General features: G+C 38.3%; 1 protein-coding gene across 3 annotated transcripts in view; it reads right to left on the bottom strand.

Annotated features, from left to right (window-relative positions):
* Positions 1-24,425, bottom strand: part of LOC123308706 (endoplasmic reticulum-Golgi intermediate compartment protein 2) — a 50,088-nt gene that overhangs the window by 17,453 nt on the left and 8,210 nt on the right. For all 3 annotated transcript variants that reach the window (XM_044891495.1, XM_044891489.1, XM_044891481.1), the window contains exon 4: positions 11,856-12,159. In XM_044891495.1, coding sequence (XP_044747430.1) covers positions 11,856-12,159 — 304 coding nt within the window. The remainder of the gene's footprint in view (positions 1-11,855; positions 12,160-24,425) is intronic.

Genomic DNA, 24,425 nt, shown 5'->3' with positions numbered 1-24,425 from the left:
AGCTCACACAGTCTTGGCAGTTTATCTTATAGGTAACATTCGAAAGCAGTAATTTGGGTGTAGTAGATTTTAACTTCGAAAAAAATTTCCTTAACGTATTGGAGGGTTTGTATGTGACACTGACACCTGTCGATCCAAGCACCGATTTGACTCTCTCAGACAGACCTCTAATATATGGTATCACGAAAAATCTTTTAGTGCTGTTATTGTCGCAATTATTCGCTGTTCCGCGATCATTATCATTATATAGAACTCTTTTGACAATCGTTAAAGGATAGTTGTTCTTCAATAGGTAGGTTTTAATCTTCTCCAAATTCCCACGATGAAACATCTCGTCAGACAAAGAAATAGCCCTGTATTTGAGATTCTTAATAATGTTGATCTTATGTGACAAAGGGTGAAATGAATTAAAATTGAGAAATCTCTCGGAAAACGAAGGTTTATGGTACCAGTCAGTTTTAATGACATTGTCTGATCTTATAACTAATATGTCTAAAAATGGTAGTTTGTTATCCACTTCCACTTCAACAGTGAACTGTAATCGTGGATGAAAAGAGTTGAAAGTACTCAACATAACATCTACTCCATCCGATGGAATGGATGCAAAAATGTCGTCAACATATCTACGAAATAGAGGAACTCTGAAAGGTACCCTATTGAGAGCAAACGTCTGTAATTTGGCCATAACAATGTCAGAAACTATTGGGGCCAAACAATTACCCATCCCCAAACCAAATATCTGTCTGTAGTATTCACCATCAAAAACGAAGAAACTGTTATCAACACAATACCTAAACAGCTCTAAGAATTCAGTAGGTGGGAGTGTAGTGTATGGTTGAATCTTTTCATATTCTGTTCGAATGATATCGCATGCAAGCTCAACTGGTATGTTCGTGAAAAGCGAAGTGGCATCTAAAGAAACAAGTATGTAATTATCCGGTAATGTGACATTTTTAACACTGTCAACGAACTGAAAAGAATTCTGTACAAATTTGTCATTACGTTCGAAAACATGAGTCAGAAGTCGAGCCAAAAATTTGCTCAGGTTGTACAGGGGACTTCCCACATAGCTTACTATCGGTCTAAGAGGGACGTCATCCTTGTGAATTTTCGGCAAAAAATACACCTTTGGACAGACACCACTTGAACAACACAAATATCTCCTAGTAGAATCATCAATATGCCCTTGCTTATATAGTTGATTAACTATTTTATTAAGTTTATTCTGAACAGACTTTGTTGGGTCTGACGACAACCTTGCATAAGTATTTTCATCATTAAGAGCCAGACTGGCTTTGTAATCATATTGTTCTCTCAACATGGCTACCGTTGAACTACCTTTATCAGCCCTGGTGATCAAAATTTCTTCATGACTTCTTAAAAAATTTATAGTCTTCTTTATGTAGTCGAAGACAGAATTATCATTGCTGTGATTGAATGGTGCATCATTAATATAGTTTGTACAAAGATTAATAAATCTGTTACGTCTTTCAATGATTTCACTCTCATCTTCATAAAAAGACAAAATATACTCAGTATCGATCAAAAGTTGTTCAAGGGGCGGTGGTTGATTCTTGTTATAGGGTAAGTTGTATTTTTCACCTAAACTTAATAGATATTAAACTTCAGATGGAATATCGATTCCAGTGAGATTCACAAACCACCCGTTGTGTATTTCAGGAGTTGGACTGAGTGACAGTTGTGCTGACTTCAGTGAGTCAGAGTCAGAGTTTATTTAAAGTTGACAAAGGACCGAGTTGATATTGTAAGTAATTTCATGTTCAAAGGTGTTTTTTTTAATGTTTTTTATGTGTTTATTTAATGGTTATTTTTTTGTCAATTGTACTCTCACACCCTCAGACATCGCACAAATCTGCCTTCTATTTTCATAGTTGTTGTTATTAACTGAAATGTTGTGACTCTTGTTAGTTTGTATCATATTATGTTGTCATTGTTCAACTCAAGACAAAACAATAATAGCTCCTCAATTGATGTGAATTTTGTATCGCTCTTCCAGAGCCCTGAGGAAGGTTTTAAATAAACCGAAACGTCGGCATGGTATCGAATTGATTGTCCTTTCTTCTGGCCTCATCCCATCAATTTTACTCTTAATTGTTGATTTGTCCAACCGTATGTCGCAGGAAATTGAAGGACTTCGCAAATATTTCCTGGGCAAGGCTGCTTCGTCAGAACTCCATCGAGTAGTTTGTGTTGCTGATAGTTCTACAACAGGATCAGTTGGAAACCGTCGAACACTCTGCAGAAAGTAAAAAGAAGAAACTGATTGGCAAACCTTTGCATGGAAGGCACCAGAACGAGGTCAACCATGATTACGTCGACATATCTGCGTCGAACTACTGGTTGACTTCCAGAAGGTTGTTTCCTGAGATAGAGGGATTCATGCTCGCCATCCAGGATCAGGTGATTCCAACAAGAAATTACATGAAATATATCGCCAAGGATGCCTCAGTGGCGGACGATAGCTGTCGTTATGGCTGTGCGACACATGCAACTATCCAGCATATCACCGGGGGATGTCAGAAGTTCGCCGGCACGGAGTACAAAAATAGACATGATGCTGTTGCCAAGATTCTTCACCAAGAATTGGCACTAAAACATCAGTTTCTAACTTCGAAAAAGGTTCCTTATTACAATTACCATCCGGATGCTGTGTTGGGAAATGAACATCACAAGCTCTACTGGGATCGCACGGTTCTCACAGACCGGAAAATAACCCACAATAGACCAGAACTCATATTGCTCAATAAGGATGAGGACACAGCACTTTTCATCGACGTGGCAATTCCAAATAATAACAATCTTCTAGATAGACACACTGAAAAAACTTCAAAATACAGAGATCTCGAGGAACAAATCAGAAGACAGTGGAAGCTGAAAGATATCAAGACCATCCCTATTGTCATTTCATCTACAGGCCTGATACCGAAAAAACTACTAGAGAACTTGAAGAAACTTCAGTTGGACGAAAATATTTATAAAGTCATGCAGAAGGCCGTACTGATCGGAACGGCGAGAACTGTACGCAAGTACATGGGGAATGCAGAGGAACACCGTCTGCTCCGACAGGAAGTGCGAGTGGAGCAGGAATCCAACCGACAGCAGGGAGCCGAGGAGCGACCCGGACCCGACCAACACCACGAGCCCGAAAACCTGGAAAGGGCTCCAACAGAGCTTAATCCTTTTGATATCTGAGATATCTGGGATAAGTGAATTTTCCTCTGGAGAGGAGTGTGAAAGCCGCAAGGCTAAAGTCATAATAAATCAGTTCATTGTTCATCAAGAATACATTTGTAAAAACAACATTTTGGAAAGTCACAGATGAACAATTGGCACTTGGTTCAGACACCTTGGAGACCAAGTGTCTGCTCTACCACCAATGCCACAAAATTACTTGAAGAATTTGAGCGATCCGGCGAAAATCTCAAGTTATAGTCCTCCTCGTAGGCTTTTTTGCATTCTCCATGCAGAATGATCGATTGTATGCAGTTCTTGAACCCTTTTGTTCCATCTGCTTGTTCTTAGATCTTTCAGGGCATTTTTCAGAACTTGGCTATGTCGGTTGAGGTTCCTTCTATTCAGATCATTTTTATTCATCCTATATATTCTTCTGAGCCTGAGATTTTCTTGCATAAGATCTTTTACTTCTTTAGGCGTATCGCCATGCGGATGACTTGGTGCTGGTCTCTTCACTCTTCTCGTGCTTTTTTCGTAAGCTTCCAATATAATCTCTTCCAGTTTATCAACCGCACATTCCTGATCGTCTGGAGTGCTTATTGTTGGAATTTCGGTTATTTCCGATTGTATTAAATGGCTGTATTTAGCCCAATTGGTATATTCTCTTATTTCCAGCAGTTTTTCTCTTGGTTCTTCTCCAATTGTCAATTCCACGGGATTGTGGTTTGAGGTTCCACCTTCCAAAGTTTCAATCGAGAATTCTTGAGTTATATTTTTCAATATCGCGATATCTATTACATCTGGCATTCCTCTTCCAAAAGCAAGATATGTCGGTAGCTCTGGTCCAATCACTATGGCATTTTGTTTTTCGGTGAAATCCTTGAGTTTTTTGCCATTTCTATTCTCTGTTATGCTGTTCCATAATGGGGATTTGCAGTTGAAATTTCCGATGGAGATTTTCGGGTTTGATCCTTCCAACATGTTGTTTATCTCTTCTTCCAATAAATTGTTTTGTGGTGGCTTATACGCCGAGGTTATTTGGACTTTTTGCCGATTTAATTCAGCAACAATCGTCACTTTTTCTGTTTTTCCTTGTGTTTCGTCGGATGTGCTTTTAAAGTAGTGTTTCAGATCTGTTCTCACCAATATTGCTACTCCTCCTCCGGTGTTTGTAATTCTGTCACATCTATATGTTTCTGTTCCGGTTTATTCTTGTTTCCTGTAGGGCTATAATATCAGGTTGTCTTTCTGATATTATTTGTTCTATCTCGGCTTTCCGAGTGTTGATCCCGTTTATGTTCCACGAGATTATCTTGAGGGATTTCTTCCTAATATCCGTAAGGTCCATTAATTCAGTTTACTAAATAATGCTTGGAGTTTTTTCTCCATTTCCCTCTCAATTTTCAACATTATCTTGTTGAAATTTTTTTCCGTAAAGATATCTAAATCATCAGCTGATTCAGATATCTTTTTCTTCTCCTGTTGACTGTTCACAGCCTGTTTCATTGTAAGCTTCTTCTGTCCTTCCTTTTTCTGAAAGGACTTTGGAGTCTCCTCCTTCTTTTCCTGCTCTGTAGGTTGGGTCTTCGCTACTTCCTGAATTTTTTGTTCAGAAGTTGTTGTTTTTGTTACCTTCTTTTTCTGTTCAGCTGATTTTCGGGAATTCTTCTTTCTGGTCACCAACTTGAACTCGCTACATCCTTTGTAGCTAGCTGAATGGCCCTCTTCTCCACATAAGACGCATGTGGCATTTCTCTCTTCACTTTTTCTGGTGAGTGTGCAGTCATTGCTGCTATGACTTCCTGAGCACTTCACGCATCTCCACGGGAAGGAGCATTTGTTCTGTGCATGTCCGTACCTTTGGCACCTAAAGCACTGGTTTGGACTTTCAGGCCTCTTTTTGTGTTCAACCACAATACAGAGGTTGTAGAGTCGCTTCACTTCGAAGATTTCCTTTTTCTGGGTTTTAACCAGGTAGAGAGGTATGGGCTTCTTCGTCTTGTTCGATGTCATTCTGGACACTTTAGCGTCTGATATTCCCTGGAATATCAGGTCGTCCTTAATTAACGCAAGATCAGCGTCGATTGGTAAATGCCTAATGACGGCATATATCTTCTTCTCCTCCTCCATTTGGTAGGTAAAAAATTCTTTACCATTCTGCTCGAAGAATTTTGTGATTTTTCTTAAATCATCTACGGTTGACGCGATGATTTTTATACCGTCTTTAACTACAGTTGCGCGGTTGTAGTTTATCCTTTTTGTGTAGAGAACTTTAGATATCTCTACCCAATCTGAGGTGCCCATCATCGTGATGGGTGGAATTTTATCTCTTTTAGGCACTTCCGTTGCCTTCTTGACAGTCTCCTCATCAGAAGAGGAGCTTTCTTTTCGCGCGCGTTTAGTTGGGGGCGCGTTTGGGGCCTTCGCAACCTGCGTTGAATCATTTTTCCTTCTTTCGGGTTGTGAAACAATTCCTTTAAAGGAATTATTTTTGGAACCCGCTACCGGCTTTGTGATTGCGGCGTAAGTGGGAGAATTCGGCATATTATTGCGGGTCATTTCCTTCCTCTCAAGAGGCGCATCTCACCGACTAACTGTGACACAGTTTCAGTCAGTTTGACTATTTGAGCTTTCAACTGCCCATTTTCTTCTCTGAGCTTTACAAGCTCCTCGTGTTCGCCTTCGCTGAATTCTTCAGCATCGGTCGCTTCCATGTAGGAACCCTCATTATCTGAGATATCTCAAAATATCAAACAATTTGAAAATAATAAAATATTCAGAAATCTTCACTTAAATAGTCTAATATAAAACTATGGTATAAAGCCGATAGTTTTCTACGCTATGAGAAAAATCAGAAAAAAAGATACGAAAAATAAGCTCATCTGATGTTTTCTGCAGTACCAACGGAAAACAAATTCTGGACACTGAGGATGAACACCAACTTTGAAAATTTTAACGAATTAAAATTCCGATAACAAATATAGAACCTACACAAACTTCACAGTCGGAATCAAATATTCCGTAGCTTTGTTAGTGGGCACTTTCACCTCGACTTTCTCTTCCGCTTTCTCTCACTATAGCACGTCTTCTTTTGTCAAGCGAATGACTCGAAATAGTCGCGTTTGACCTTAACACAGAAGCACCGAATCTCACCCATTCGACCATCTGAGCTCTTACTGACCTGGGTGACCAATCACAGCCGTCTATAGAGACTTGAGATAGCTGTGGACCAATCAGGTCGAAGATCAATTTCGAACCGAGGTTACCATGGTTACGAAATTCTTCTCGTCGGCAGTCAATTTCTAATGTCAATCGCCAAAGAAATTCAATTTTTATAAATATTTTTCCTCTTGGAAAATGAGAAACAAATCGTTCAGACTCTGAAATCGTTTGTATTGAATTGATTAATTGGCGATTAATTGGACTGTTTCCAGCATTCCTGGATGTTTTTTCCAAATATCGAGTAATCGTTAGTCAAGTGTATTAATGGAAGTGTTATTGTTGATGTTTTATATTCTGAAATTCAAATTTGACAGAGAGAGAACAAAATACATCGGAAATCCTTTTTATTTTTCCCCACCAGCACACAGACAGCACTCAAGGTCATAGGCAGGCGATCTGCCAAAATTCATGAGTGAAACGTCTTGTTACTTTTGGAAATGAAATATCGGGAAATTGGACTATTTTTTTAACTTTTATTTCTCAACTATGCCGACGTTTCGAGGAAGTTTACCTCTTTTTCAAGGCTAAAAAATTTTTTATACAATAATTAATGGGAGAGTATACACAATATTATCAGCACCTGCCTAGTCAATTCCTTAAAAGTTGAAGTCATATAAATTATTCAAAAGTAGAGTTAAGGAAGCATTAATCGTGCGATACATTTGGTGTGGAACTAGTGAATGGCGCGAGACACGAGGTCGTGAGACAGTACAAAATTATCATCAACAGATTTGGACAACACAAAGACATCTACAACAATTGGCTGTATAAAATACTTAGGCCCTGTACATCTTCCCTATGGTTTACCGTTTTATTCTTTTTTATAAAAATCATTTCACTTATGTTTCTTGCATATCTTTTTTCTTCATAATCTAAGATCTTTACATTATCAAAATTAAATTTATGACCTGTCACATGTGTATGATTGGCTAAAGCTGTTTTTATGTCATGGGTTAGATTATTGGTATCATTTTTGTGTTGTCTTATTCTATCTTTAAGGTATTGTTTTGTTTGTCCAATGTATGATTTATCACAGTTAAAGCAGGGGATCTGGTAGACTAGATTGGACTTGAGTAGTTTTGGTTTTTTGTCTTTTAAATTGGTGTAAAATTTTCTTCCTTTATCAGTATTATAATAAGCACAACAACAATTAAATTCTCTGAAGATTTTATTAATGTTTTGAGACAAACCAGGAATAAATGGAAATTTATATCGTCTTATATTGTTGTCAACCATACCATTGTTGACAACTATGTTCTCTGACTCACTGACACCTCTACATATTCGTTTTACAAAGTATTTAGGATAGTATTTAATTTATTTAATAGTATTTTTTGAACTTTATTAATATTTTTACTATGAAATTTGCTATTACTCAGTTTTGTAGCTCTGAAAATTAAATTCTTAACTACATTAAATTTCTGCTGTGAACTATGGTTACTGAAAAAGTTTATACATCTACCTGGATTTTAGGGTTTAATATACCAATCTGATATCAAATTGTTACCTTCGCGTATAATAATTGTGTCCAGAAATGGAAGTCTTCCATCAACTTCAGCTTCTAAAGTGAATTTTATCTTACTATGAAAGGAGTTGAAGACATCTAATGTATGTTGTACCTTATCTTTTGGTACTAATATGATTGTGTCATCCACATAAAATTTGAGTAATGGTGTTCTGAAGGTTAGTTTTGATTCAATATATCTAAAAAGTTCATGCATAACAAATTCTGCAATTGAGTAACTTGCTGGGGCCCCCATGGGGTTGCCATCTAGTTGTTTATAAAACTGGCAATTGAATACAAAGTAACTACTCTAAAAATAAGTATCGAGCAACAATAAAAAAGTTTCCTTATCTAGAACAGTATAGCAACTAATTAAATTCCAATGCTTTATAACTAATTGGGTTACAAGTGATAGTGGGACGTTAGTGAAGAGGGATACAACATCTAAAGAGATCGGGATGTAATCCTCCGGGACTATAATATCAGTCAGTGATTCCACCAGTGAAAAAGAGTTTTTTATGCTGTAGGTGGATGTTGATAGAAGCCCAATAAAAATGTTATGTAGATATCTGGCTAAGTTTGTGAATGGTGCATTAATACAACTCACAATGGGTCTCAAACTTAGTGTAGTCTTATGGATTTTTCTCAGACAGTAGAGTCTGGGGGGAGTGCTGTTATGTTTGATCATATTCATGTATTCACTATCTGATATGAATTGATTTTCTTTGAGGATTTTGATTATTTTGTTAATATTATTTTGGATTTTGGTGGTGGGGTCTTTCTGGAGTTTTAAGTATACATTCTGGTCATCTAACATCTTATAGACTTCCGTCTCATATTCATCCCTACTCATTATCACAGTTATATTACCTTTATCTGATCTACTAATCACTAGTTGTTGGTTATTCTTTACAAATTCAAAAGTTTCCCTAATATATTTTTTCGAGAGAATGTCTTGTTTTTTATGTTGGTATTTTGTTAAATAGTTTTTGACTATACCTACACTTGTTACTCTTTGATAGAATTGTTATTCGTCATATAATATCATCTGAAAGAACCGAAATAAGGTATCCTTCAGATAGGAAATTATTTGACAGATACTTTTTCGAAGGTGAAACTACCGGGCAATTGGATACATTCATTACAGCGAACCTGCAACGTCTCCAGACCTTTCAAAAAAAAATGTTTCTTCTCGCTCTGCAAACCAGACCTCCACAGCTTTTACTACCTCCTCGTTGGAAAAAAATTTAACACCTTTTAAAGTTTTTTTCAGTTGAGGAAAGAGATGATAGTCGGATGGAGCCAAATCTGGTGAATAAGGGGAGTGTTCTGGTAATTCAAACCCTAAAGGCGAATTTTGGCGATGTAACCACAGCTTACTATGGTTATGGTTATGTGTGACGTCATAGTTACTGATGACATTTATTGGAAGGTCTCAACTGGCAGTTCTGTCTGATTTGTTCGATTAATGGATTTCCAAATAAACTAATAAATGGAGGTTAGAGGAATAAGGAAAGAGAAACCATATCAAAATATGTTTCTACAAGGAGAAGATAAATACTTTGATGGAAAGTACCAATTGATAAAAGACTTGTTTATCCCTGCAAACATTGGTTTATGTGTCCATATCGATGACCATCTGATAATCTGAATGATATGGAAAGAGACATGGAATATGTATTCAAATTTACACATATCTTTCACCAGTTGGGAACTTAAGTTCATGTTTCTCAAATAATGAGCAGCAAAAATTTTTATATCAGTAGTGATAGTGGAAATTCAAGGGCCAAGGAGAAGCATTTCAATTTTTTACTCTCTGAAACGACACGAATTGAGAATACCATTGCTTTGTTTAAAGGAAGATCTGTATTAAAAGTTATTAGTAACCGTGCCATTTAATATACCGTTTTTTTTACACTCCTTTATATTTGAGAGTTTGTTATAGATAAAAATGATTTTACATTGAGGATTCATTATTTCACTATCTACACAGATACTTTTCCATTTGATAGTCTAGATACTCATTAATTCATATTTTTACTTGACATAGTATATGGACCCTATATACTATGTATATATACATCCCAAATAGCTTAGGGCTTTATCAAGTCTATCAAAGCAAAAAATCATCCAAAAATTCTGAATCCGACCAAGACCTCAGCATACTTAGTAAATAATAATTCATAAGCTTAAGAATAATCAAAATTATCAAATTCAAATTTTCAGTTTTGCTTAACGAGTGATAAAATTAATTAAACGGATTCCCAGTTCCCTTATTATTTCTTTTCTGTCTGGTAATTGGATTTCATTTATAAAAATAACGTTATATCGAAGAGGGAGGTTAATCTTTGATTATAGCATCCATCTCTTCAAAACTTTGTGAATCCCACATAACATCAATGGTCCAATATTCCATTTCACTCATTGAAAGGAAATAGAAATACATACCACATTGAACTCTATGGGAACCCATAGAGTTCAATGACATACCACGCCATTAACCCTACTCAAAAGGAAGGTTACGTGGTTAACTTCGTGTGACGTCATTAAAACGTCATAGTTACATGGTTATCTTCGCCAAAATGTGGTTACCCAAGTAACTACAACCTAACCATAGTTAACTACTAGCGCCAACATTCGCCTTTTATCACGAATTTTTTGCATGGCAACATGAGATTTGTGTGCAGGGGCGTTGTCCTGCAAAAACAAAACACCTTTGTATAGCTTCACGCGTCTTTTCTCTTCAATTTTTTTCCGTAGAGTGGTCAGTAACGTCCAATAGTTATCTCTGGTCATTGTTCTACCCTCATCCAAAAAATCAATCATGATTACTCCATCCCAATCCCAAAAAACTTGAAGCAAGAACTTTTCCAGCAGATTTTTTGATACGAAACTTCTTAGGTCTTGGAGAACCAGAGTATCTTTGTTTCTGGATCGTAGAAATGTATCTTAAGTCCCATCCATAGTAACAATTCGGCTTAAGAAGTCTACATCGTTATCAAATCGAGCACAGATCGAACGCGATACTACTACTCTTGCACGCTTTTGGTCAACGTTTAAACTTTTGGGGGATCCATTTTGCAGCAATTTTTCTCATTTCCAAATTGACGTGAACTATATAATGAACGCGTTCGTATGAAATATTCAGTGCTTCAGATAACCGTTTTAGCCCAATTCGACGGTCTGATAAAATCATGTCATGAACTGCATCTATATTTTCGGGGACTGATACGGAAACTGGCCTTCCTGGGTTGCGTTCACAAACTTACTCCAAGAGTAGAGTATGAGTATGGCCATGCTCAGAGAGCATACACTGAGGAACTAAAAGTACGTTTGTGAACGCTTCGAGTAATCAAAGCTTACTCAGAGCTTGCTCAGAGTAAGTTTGTGAACGCAACCCTGATCATCAAGCTTGTAGTCCAATTTTTCACGGTCGCATACGAAGAACATTGATCACCAAGGGTATTAAGCATATCTTCGTAAATCTGCTTACCTCTTAACCCTTTTAAATACAGGTATACTAGATGATGGCTCGATACTCCAATTTTTCGATTTTCACAATTTCGGTGGACATCTTCTTTCTTTTAATTTATTGCGTAACCCTGGTTTACTTTTTTGACCTCAAACTTTACGCTGACACTTCTAATGAGTTATTGTTCGTTGCTATGGTAACGCAATATTTTTTTATGCATTGAACCGGTCTAGGCTAACTAGATATCAATACATCCTCGTATATATGAAGGCCGATTTTTGCTGAAGGATTCACAGTAGCAGTTTGATATACATCATAAAATATCGTAGATTTCAAAATTGAACGTGTGCATCTTTTTCTCTATAAAAAACATGCCTCCTTAATCAAAAGCAACATCTGATAATTGAAAGCTCACAACATAGGTATGTTGAAAAAAAATATTTCTCTGGCTGAAATACTTACCATTATTGGTAATCATCTCATCTCCCTCCAGGGGATGAATTATTCCTGGACTAGAATCGCCAAAACTAAACCTATCTATTCTATGAGAAAAATTATAGTCTCTGTCACTCATGAATGCACTTATATGGATGTGTCCTCTAGGAAGACTCAGACTTTTTCCAGCAGTGATGTGGAAGTTTCCAGAAACTTTATTGATTTCCAAATTGCCATATATCCTGCAGGCATCATAGGGTCGATCGGGATTGATACTTCTAGGAGGTAGATTATTGAATAGGGTAGAATAACTTTTTCTCCACAAGAGATCCTAAAAAAAATGTTAAGTTTTCGATTAATCACTCCATTTTCATTGCCTAGAATGAAATATTTCGGGGCATTCTATACTATCAGTAGCATCAGGCAATACTTAACTATACAAAACAATTGTTTGCCACCTATAACAATATGTTATAGTTGGCAAACAATTTTATCAGATACGACAAATATTATTTTGGATTGATACAATCCAAGTGTTTCATATTTCTTTGTATAATTTTGATGATACAGTGGTGTTGCATAATTTGCTGAATATTTGCATTTATTTTTCATTTTATCAATTGTTAGGGGACGTCTTGACTGACCCCGCCTCTTTTTTTCCAATTTAGTTGGTTTTTCATGAGAAAAAAAGCTGAACTTAAGTGCCTGTAAAACTACAATTTTTCGACGGTATTTCAAAATATTTCGATAAAAAATAGCGGCTCGTCAGAGGAGGCAAGGGAGGCTAAAGGTGGACTTTCGAACCGGTGTGAATACAGCGCCCAAAGATAGCAGACCAAATCTCTGGAAACACCCGAACGCTGACGCCAGTGGCGTACAGACTGATTCAGTTTGCATCATGAGAATTGGATGTATAATGGGAGACATAGTTCAATTATCAGTATATTGAGGACTTCAAATCTTCAATCGTTGTTTTTTCAGATTAAATCGGATATTGAGCGTTCGAATCGGATAGGTTCATTGAAATTTCTACCCTCCAATTACAAAATCCTACTTCATATGAAAACGTGAATCCTGCATCATAAAATTCACAGCAAATATTCTTTAGGGCGAAAACATCAAATATTGATTAAAAAATTTGACATCGGATGGGGCTCTGGGGTTGAAATTTCAACCCTTAACATTGAAAATTCGTATTTCATGAGAAAACGTGAATCCTGCATCATAAAATTAACAGCAAATATTCTTTAGGGCGAAAGTATCAAATATTGATTAAAAAATTTGACTTCGGATGGGGCTCTGGTGTTGAAATTTCAACCCTTAACATTGAAAATTCGTATTTCATGGGAAAACGTGAATCCTGCATCATAAAATTCACAGTAAATATTCTTTAGGGCGAAAGCATCAAATATTGATTGAAAAATTTGACTTCGGATGGGGCTCTGGGGTTGAAATTTCAACCCTTAACATTGAAAATTCGTATTTCACAAGAAAACGTGAATCCTGCATCATAAAATCCACAGCAAATATTCTTTAGGGCGAAAGCATCAAATATTGATTAAGAAATTTGACTTCGGATGGGGCTCTGGGGTTGAATTTTCAACTCTTAACATTGATAATTCGTATTTCATGAGAAAACGTGAATCCTGCATCATAAAATTCACAGTAAATATTCTTCAGGGCGAAAGCATCAAATATTGATTAAAAAATTTGACTTCGGATGGGGCTCTGGGTTTGAAATTTCAACCTTTAACATTGAAAATTCGTATTTCATGAGAAAACGTGAATACTGCATCATAAAATTCACAGCAAATATTCTTAAGGGCGAAACCATCAAATATTGATTAAAAAATTTTACTTCGGATGGGGCTCTGGGGTTGAAATTTCAACCCTCAACATTGAAAATTCGTATTTCATAAGAAAACGTGAATCCTGCATCATAAAATTCACAGCAAATATTCTTAAGGGCGATAGCATCAAATATTGATTGAAAAATTTGACTTCGGATGGGGCTCTGGGGTTGAAATTTCAACCCTTAACATTGAAAATTCGTATTTCATGAGAAAACGTGAATCCTGCATCATAAAAATCATAGCATAGTTGAGAGCAGGAAATATTGTTGCAATAAAAAACTTTTTCGACTTATGTCAATATAAATTCATACATATATATTATTATTATATAATATATATATATATATATATATATATATATATATATATATATATATATATATATATATATATATATATATATATAAACACGTGGTTGGTACTTTTTATTCACAAAGTAAGATGGCGGTCGGTTATCTAGCACGTGGAGGTGCTCTAACAAAGGGTCAGGTACAAAGCGTACCGCCCGACAAGGTAGTTCAAGTAATTGTGTATTCGGCCTGTGCGAAAGAGAGGGCAGGTAACATTGGAGCACAGAGTTCACAGAGCATAGGTTCTATACTCTTACTCTTCCTTCGACATTCGTCGTCGGAAATTATCAGTATATTTTAAGGGGGGTCAAATTAACATATATTTTATATTTATATATAAATATCAAAATTCACTCCAAACTATAATGATGTAATCTGATTAACGGGATTGTTGGAAATGAAAGGGCTGATTCTGAATACTACATTTATTCCTAGCCGACGTTTCGGATCTTTACAGATCCTTCATCAGGACTCTAAAAACACAAAATTACAAAGTCACATTAACATTCATTGGTTGATTGGTTGATGTGACTTTGTAATTTTGTGTTTTTAGAGTCCTGATGAAATCACAAAGAAAAACGAAAGGAAAGCAGAAGCTTGATAGCAATAAATAACTTTCTCATCTCAAACTCACATTAATATAAAAGAAAGAAAAATGTATTTACAATACCTACATGAGGAAGATGAAATTATCTCTGGGAATTAATTTATCAGCAAAACTCGAATGTAAAAATTTTCACAATTTGAATATGCAATGAAGATTATCAAATATCTCATTCAGTTATACAACACAAAATTTTTTCAATATTTAAGGCGAAAAGTCACTCGATTATATACATATATCTAAATAATGAAATATATTTTTCAATAGATGCGACACAAATCACACATATTATTTCTGAATTCCTCATGTGGTTCCGGTTTATTTGTCAGACAAGTTATATGTAGTTTACGCCGACAACAGACACAATTATAGGAATTTTCATCAGCTAGTTTCGAACAATATAAACATTTGGTACTCATTGTAGTAGACTTTTCCAATAAGAATTTTTTATTTCTCCACGAAACACATTCATATTTTTTTCTTCGTTCAGAGCCTTTCCCAATAAAATTTGTTGAAAGTAATATATAATGAACATTCCATAGTTGAAATTGTCTCGCTGATACACCATATCGATATTCTTGATATTCCACCCGGAAATGAATGTTTCACCATATTCATTATATATGAAGAAATATTTTAGTTTCATTAAATAATTCAATTTCTTTTGTTCTTCCATGAATTCAGATCTCTTTAAAGGGTCCATGAAGGAGAATGATTTTGTTTCTAAATCCAATATAACTAAAATAAAATGACTATTGTTTTCGTTTTTTCTAAAGTTATCTTGATATTTCCTCCTGGACAATTAAATATTAAACTTGCCAACTGTACTGGTACTTTTTGATATATTTCTTTTTCATCAAAAGGGCAAAAGCAATTGTCGATAATGAAACTTGTGAGGTATTCACCGTCATTCAAACTGAGATAATCAGTTATTTCGATTTCTGGTACGGGGCAAGGAACATGATTGTACGCGGTTACTACATAATTTCTAGTTTTTATTTTTCTACTGCTTTTTTCAATGTCCCAGCGGTCCGGAATATTTTGGTAGAAGTCGATGTCATTTACTAAACCGTTAGGAAGAAATTCAATATCCTTCACTGTTCGCCATTTCCTTTCCTCGAAAGACATATCATGTTTCCGAAGTTTTGCCGGTAAAAAATTAAAATAAAAAAATGATTTCAATTTAGGAAGCATGTTGTTCCGCCAAAATTAAAAATATCTCTGTAAACCCTAATTACTCTTGAACCTTTAAAGGTGAAGATTACGAGGTCACACCATTCTCTACCGGATACATTCAATAAACCCTGAATCTGATAAAAATGTTGCGAATTTTGACGGAGTTCATTGCAGTCGTTTAAGAACTTCAAATCCACATCATTCGGGTCCTCATTTCTCAAAGAGTAGGGGCATTCAATTTCTATTAATCCATTCTTATCAATAAGTCCGTCCGGAGAACAGGCTAAGAAGGGATGAGTTCCATCTATTATATCAGACCGGCCAACTGAATATTACTTTTAAAAATTTCAGAATATTTTTTCCGAGCAGCTTCTTCATTTTCAATACCATGCTTAATTTCGATGGTATTGAGAATAGGAGGATCCAAGATATTCCTAACAATTTTAATTTTCGTTTCTTCTCGACACCGACAGATTTTAAAGAAAAAGGATGCAGTTAACCTTTTTCTTCTTTCTTCTCTCCTAATCATGGAGTCCCTCTGTGCAATAGATCTTTGAAAAATCAATTCTCTCTGCTCAGAGGACACCTCAATATTTTTTATTTCCGCCATGCATTCATCATAAAGCTGTTGGTTTGGTTCAGCCGAATGTTGGGATGGAGGCTGTATTTCTTCATCGATTATATCAATGGTATCAATTTTATGGTCTACCGAAATCAAACTATTTTTTATTGTGCCCATATAACTTCCACTAAAATAAGAATGTTTAATCTTCGCCTTTCTGGACCAAGTTTCTTTGGCGCTTTTTTCTTCACAGTCCCTATCATAATTTATACTAGAAGAGAGCTTTTTGATTGTTGAGGAGTTAACTTTTTGGCAGTTATATGGGCGTGTGTTTTTTTTAGATCTTCCCGTCAAGTTTGATTTTTCAATATTCATATCTACATATGCCTTTATATCATCTACATCTACATAATGCCTTTATATCGTTCTGGTAAAAGCGAATAAATTTTTGAATCAATATTTGATGCTTTCGCCCTAAAGAATATTTGCTGTGAATTTTATGATGCAGGATTCACGTTTTCTTGTGAAATACGAATTTTCAATGTTAAGGGTTGATATTTCAACCCCAGAGCCCAATCCGAAGTGAAATTTTTTAATCAATATTTGATGCTTTCGCCCTAAAGAATATTTGCTGTGAATTTTATGATGCAGGATTCACGTTTTCTCATGAGATACGAATTTTCAATGTTAAGGGTTGAAATTTCAACCCCCTAGCCCCATCCGAAGTCAAATTTTTTAATCAATATTTGATGATTTCGCCCTAAAGAATATTTGCTGTGAATTTTATGATGCAGGATTCACGTTTTCTCGTGAAATACGAATTTTCAATGTTAAGGGTTGAAAATTAAACCCCAGAGCCCCATCCGAAGTCAAATTTTTCAATCAATATTTGATGCTTTCGCCCTAAAGAATATTTACTGTGAATTTTATGATGCAGGATTCACGTTTTCCCATGAAATACGAATTTTCAATGTTAAGGGTTGAAATTTCAACCCCAGAGCTCCATCCGAAGTCAAATTTTTTAATCAATATTTGATGCTTTCGCCCTAAAGAATATTTGCTGTGAATTTTATGATGCAGGATTCACGTTTTCATATGAAATAGGATTTTGTAATTGGAGGGTAGAAATTTCAATGAACCTATCCGATTCGAACGCTCAATATCCGATTTAATCTGAAAAAACAACGATTGAAGATTTGAAGTCCTCAATATACTGATAATTGAACTATGTCTCCCATTATACATCCAATTCTCATGATGCAAACTGAATCAGTCTGTACGCCACTGGCGTCAGCGTTCAGGAGATTTGGTCTGCTATCTTTGGCCGCTGTGTTCACACCGGTCCAAATACTCACGCTGCCTGAGTGTCAAATCAGCCGACAATTTCACAGGAGGTTGACCGATCTTATGCTTGTTCTTCAAGATATTCAGATCTTCATCAGAACTTCCGAACATCAACTTTAAAGGTGGTGGCCTGTTTCCCATCTTCTTTCCCAAACGAAACGCCCTGACAATTTTCACATCTGGGACAATTTTAGACAAAATTGTCTCCATAACTTTTACTTCATCGCTCATAGAGTTCTGCGTCTCAATATCGTAAACAATAATATTTTTGGATCGTGAAGCGATGAGATGTCCTCCGCCTGAGCATTCACTTGAGCAGACAAAGTCTCAATCTTCTCATTCATCTCAAATATTTGTGAAAGATAATTCTTTTTTATTTCATCCTTGAAGTCTTTGAACTGGCTCTCAAATAGGAGAGTGAGTTGTTTTATTATTTTATCAGATTCTAAGGATAAGGGATTCTCATTCAAGTGCTGACAACATAGCAACGTTCCATCCTTCATTACAGCGCGCGCTTTAACGGAGCAACTTGGATAACACACTCAGAACAGCAAACGGCACTCGATGCAGGCCTTCTGCGATAAGGGCAGTCCAATTTTACACTCTCCTGGCTTGCCATATCAGAAGTTGGGTACGCCACTGGTATATGTAATAAGAACCACGACTAGCGATACGTTATCGGGTATCTCGTCAGCAGGTGTTCTAGCTGATAAGATTTCCGTGATTTTCTTCAATAAAGACTAACCAATTTCTGCCAAATCAGGCAAAATATTGAATGTCTTCAATAGGCACCTTTACACTAACGCTCTTTCCTGCGCGACTAGAACGCCCCGTGCCAATCGCTTGCGAAAGAATGGTAGTGTAAAGGCAAATCATTCACTTGGTTTTTGGACGTGTAAAAACTGGAGAGCGACTTGCCCGAGTGACTGAGTTTGTTTGGATTCGGGGCGTTTGTGTATTCGCGCGGGTTTCTATTTGAAGAAGTATATACGTTCAAAATTCGTAAGTACATGTAGGTATGTATTAATTAATGATCATTCATACAAGTCTTTAATTTATAAGGAACATGGGAGATTCAAGCTTCTGGAGCAGGGACTTTATGGAATCGGCATCCATTCTCAAATAGTTCCTGAAGTCCATAGGAAAATTTTCACTCAACTCATTCAAGAGAGGCATATGTCCATATGTACGATTTTCCATACATTCTTTCGCTCAACATCTTCTGTTTCTCTTCTTTGGAATATTCAGGTACATTGCCAAGCGCAAAGCTACTTTCAGTTAGCGTATTTTATTCAATTTGTCCATTTCAAGCTATGGAGTGCCGCTAAAACCGTTGAAAATTTCAACATGCCACGAGTCACGCCAACCTCTCGCTTATAATGAGAGATTTCGAATTGGACGCTATAAAGCACACGCAAGACTGCGCGAAAAACCGTTGCGATCTCAAGACACAAAAAAATTAACACGCGCCACTCCAAACCGCGCGAAAACACGAGTGACTGGCACTCGCGATTCGATCGCGCGCGAAAGAAAGGTAAAGGTACCTAATAGGTACCTTTACACTAACACTCTTTCGCGCGCGATCGAATCGCGAGTGCCAGTCACTCGTGTTTTCGCGCGGTTTGGAGTGGCGCGTGTTAATTTTTTTGTGTCTTGAGATCACAAGGGTTTTTCGCGCAGTCTTGCGTGTGCTTTGGAGCGTCCAATTCGAAATCTCTCATTATAAGCGAGAGGTTGGCGTGACTCGTGGCATGTTGAAATTTTCAACGGTTTTAGCGGCACTCCATAGCTTGAAATGGACAAATTGAATAAAATACGCTAACTGAAAGTAGCTTTGCGCTTGGCAATGTACCTGAATATTCCAAAGAAGAGAAACAGAAGATGTTGAGCGAAAGAATGTATGGAAAATCGTACATATGGACATATGCCTCTCTTGAATGAGTTGAGTGAAAATTTTCCTATGGACTTCAGGAACTATTTGAGAATGGATGCCGATTCCATAAAGTCCCTGCTCCAGAAGCTTGAATCTCCCATGTTCCTTATAAATTAAAGACTTGTATGAATAATCATTAATTAATACATACCTACATGTACTTACGAATTTTGAACGTATATACTTCTTCAATTAGAAACCCGCGCGAATACACAAACGCCCCGAATCCAAACAAACTCAGTCACTCGGGCAAGTCGCTCGCCAGTTTTTACACGTCCAAAAACCAAGTGAATGATTTGCCTTTACACTACCATTCTTTCGCAAGCGATTGGCACGGGGCGTTCTAGTCGCGCAGGAAAGAGCGTTAGTGTAAAGGTGCCTAATGGCTTAATATACACACTGGAAAGACTAATGTCTCAAGTTTACACCAATATAACTTTTCTTGAGAATAAAAAAGTTTTCACTATCGAAAAGACAAAGATTCGTGAAGCGAAAATAAATACGTGTTGATCCGTTAACACAAGTAGTTATTATTATTATTTATGGTTGAAAAATATTTTTATGCTGAGTTTTAGAGGATTTTAGGGGTTTTATCAACTTGATGTTGTATAATACAAGGTTAGATTAGGTTAGGTTAGATTCCCGTGCGATGGTCATCACCTTGTCGTGGTGCACGGGCTTAAGTAGTTGCGAGGAATCTCAAGACTTGTTTTTGAGGGGAGCAATGAAAACTAAGAATGACCAACAGCAACAGGAAGTAACTATGACTTTCTGGCTCCCAGAGTTTATGCATTCATGGACTCGGGGTAGACCCAGAGAGTACTGTTAGTACTTCACTGTTGTGTTCCGATCTCTGACGAGTTCCCCACTACAAAGATTTCTATGTTACAGGAAACAGCGGAACCGACAGTGGGAAACAGAGAAGAATGCTTCCAACAGGATCGACTTCGAAATTGGATGGGAAGTAACTATGACTTAAGTGGCCCCCGAAATCTAAGGACTTCAGGTAGACCCACGGAGCAATGTTAGTGCTTTCCATCACAATATCCCGAACCCAAAATCCTTCTTATACAAGGGCTAAAGTCTAGGCATCCTGCCGGAGACAGAGCTATCGAGAAAAGGCTTCGGAGGGTTCGCAGGAGGAAGTGGCGTGGTTAACTATGGCTTTCTTGGCCCCTCTAGTCCGGCGGACAAGAGGTAGACCCAAGAAGTATCGTTAGTACCACCTGCAAGAAGCAACTATGGCTTTGTTGGCACCTCGAGTCCACGGACACGGGGAAGACCCAAGGAGCAATGTTAGTGCTTCGAATCGGATCTACGACTTGCCTATCCCGGCGGGAATCCGAGCGTGGCCGCAAGGAGTACGTCTCACTTTCCCCCTCGGAACCACGGAGTGGACATAGCCCGTGGTGATACGTCGGAGAAACTATGACTTGCTTGGCCCCCGGCATCTCCGGATCCGGAGGAGACCCAAAGAGTACCGTTATTGTCTGACAGATACCGCAACCTCTCCGCGCAATCCTCCGAGGGACCAGGACCAACGAAATGCTATAAATAGGCTGTCTTGGGGATGACTTATATAAAGCGGATCGGGTCAAGACCTTCCGAGGATCTACCCCGGACAGCTCGAGTTCCGTAGCCAGAGTCAGGGGGACATACACGGAACTACTCAAGCCAGTCAGTGGACCCCACAAGCTTCTTGCGGGGGCTGCAAACTGTGAGAGCGTAAGGCGAGGTCTTCGCTCCCCCCCCCCCCCCCAATCCCTACTTCCAAGGGGGGTAAGGGAGGGATATGCGCACCCCGCTGCAACCCGTAAATACCAATCGCCTTGGTCGATACGAGTTGTCCTGGAACACAGCAACTTAGTCGTACGGGTCAGCGTCCCTGAGACCCCGACTATGTTGTTGAGGAGGGGGTTTTGGTGGGTGAGAGCCCCACACGAATCCGCAGTATTGCACAGCCCGCTGCGGAGAAGCCGGTATCGGTTTCCCCCTACCTCGTGGGCAAAAAAAAAAAAAAAGGTTAGGTTAGGTTAGGTTCCCGTGCGATGGTCATCACCTTGTCATGGTGCACGGGCTTAAGTAGTTGCGAGGAAGCTTAAGACTTCTTTGTTCTTAAGGGGAGCAACGAAACCAAGAATGACCAACCCCTTCATTATCTTTCCTCTACCTCCATCCTATGCCTCCTGTCCCTCCCATTCCTATACCCTAACAGGGATGTGTGCCTCGCACTGCCCAAAACGTTAATGATGATGAATATGGATCGGAAGGAGATTGAACGAGCGGAGGAGGGATACCTCAGCAAGGTAGGTGGAGTGTGCAGCGCAGGCACCAGCCGACCGAAATCCAGCTACTGCGTAGCCCCACAGGGACCCCGAGCTGTGGACGCTAATATTGCTACTCGGGAAGAACACAGCGGCCAACCGCGTAGAAAGAGGGGAAGGAAGAAGGCTCCGAGCCAGTCCAGGAGTTCCCAGATAAGTATTACCAGTAGTCAACAAGGTAATCAAAGAGTGATTTTCAGGAACATCCGGAACGAGGTGAGATAAGAATATATGATAGAAGAGGGCCTCAAGAATAACCCGACAATTGCGGACGAGTTCAAAAAAGAATGGGAAGAACTGAAAGTTCTTGACCGGCTAAAGGTAGCAGGAAAGGAAGAGTGGACAGTAGAATTAGCCCCAGCACTCGCACGCTACCTAGTCCAGGTTACTCAGTGCAGAACAGACGACACCGATACCCCACTGACCTCAGAAATCCGTTCTACCACCCCAGAAGAACAGAGGAGAAGGCAAGATAAAAGGAAAAGAGAGACAGAGGAACAAAGAAGAGACAGGAAGAAAAAGAAGACACAGATAAGTATCAATACAGAAGTCAAAAAGCAAGTATGTTTCAGGAATATCAAGAAAGCCATGAGACCGAATTACTTGATAGAAGAAGGAATCAAAAACAACAAAGACATAGCAACCAGGTTCAGGAACGAATGGGAAGCAATGAAACTTATAAGACGAATCACGGTGGGAAGAGAAGAAGAATGGATAGTGGAACTACCACTGATAATAGCAACATATCTGACAGAGATGGGAAAAATTATCTCTTAGAAAGACCGAAATAAAGGTCCTCCCGGTAAGGAAATCCAACATATGTTTTAGGTGCAGCGAGATAGGACACATCCGAGCAAAATGCAAGAAGGACATAAGATGTAAGAGATGTGGAGGAAAACACAACAGCGATGAATGTAAGAAAAGACCAAACTGCCCCAACTGCCACAGAAGGACTAAGACCACGAAACCATGAAGCCGACAATGACAACTGCCCCGTTCTAGTAAGGACGGAGAGGGAGAACAGAGAAAGAGAACTCGAAGAAGTGGCAGAAGAGAACGAAAGCGATGGAAACGAAGAGGAAGAACCGACAGAAGCGGGAAGAACGATAACGGTCCTCCAAAATAACCTCCAAAGATGCAAGAAAGCGCACGATGTCCTGTGGGGTAAGATAACAACCCAGAACATAGATCTAGCTCTGTTGCAGAAACCCAACGAAAGAATAGCCCAACAGAAGAAGTTACTGACAGATGAACAAGCCGTAAGCGCCATAGTAGCAGGGGGCGACCTAAGAAGATGAAGAAACGGAAGAGGCCAGGGCTTCTGCTGGATCGACATCGAAGGAATAAGAATGATCAGCTGCTACTTCTCCCCAAACGATAAGAGCAAGAAGAATCTGAAGAAATGGCTAAACGACATGGAAGTAGCAATACAGGACGGGAGGACAGCCATCATCGCAGGAGATTTTAATGCGAAATCAGAACAATAGGGATCAGAATACACAGATGACAGAGGCAAGACGGTAATGGAATGGATAGAGAGGCTCGGTTTGGTAATACACAACGTGGGAAAAGAACCGACCTTTATCAGAGGAACGCAACGAAGCAGAATAGACCTAACCCTATCCACGGATGATTTGGCAGACAGAATTGAGAACTGGAGAGTTACATGGCAAGAGACGTTCTCCGACCACGCCGACATCCGATTCACCGTCCGTACCAAAGACGCCAAGAAGAGAATGGAAAATAAAGGTACCTGGAAACTAGACGAGGCTATACTAAAAGAACTGAAGGTCAGATTCAAAGATCACCCAAGATTGAGAGACGAAGCACCAGAGCTAGAAGCAGCCCTGTTCAACCAACTGGTAAGTGACACCATTAATGAATTTGCTCCTAGGAAAGAGAAGGGAAGTAGCAAACGACCGGCCTACTGGTGGAATGACGAAATTAGAGAACTCAGCCGAATATGCAATGTTGAAAAGAAACTCAATGGGAGGCTACACGGAGCCAACGATGAAGAATACGCAGAGGCCAGGAGGAACCTTAAGAACGCTATACGAAGAAGTAAAAGAGGAAAATGGAAAGAATTACATCACATCGTTTACACAAAACCTTTTGGAAATAATCAAGAAGCATTCTTCAAAGATTCAAGTCAAATATTACAGCCAGAAAATTCCAGCCTATATATTGAGGCTAATCAAGGTTAAAAAACAAATGTATAGGGAAATAACAATGAATGAAGATCCATCCATGAAGGCTAAATACAATGCACTAAATAAAGATATTCACAAACTCATCAACCACTACCGCTCACATAAATATCTGGAAGCCTGCAGAGAAATCAAAGAACAAAAGGGGAAAACATACTGGAAAACTATTAAGAAACTAACCAAATACAACTTTCACAATACCACAGACACCATTGAAATAAACGGTAACGCCATCACAAATGAG

This window comes from Coccinella septempunctata, chromosome 1 (assembly GCF_907165205.1).
Source record: "Coccinella septempunctata chromosome 1, icCocSept1.1, whole genome shotgun sequence".
NCBI lineage: Eukaryota > Metazoa > Arthropoda > Insecta > Coleoptera > Coccinellidae > Coccinella > Coccinella septempunctata.
Note: the sequence above shows the minus strand (reverse complement) of the source record. Positions and strands in the feature narration are given on the sequence as shown.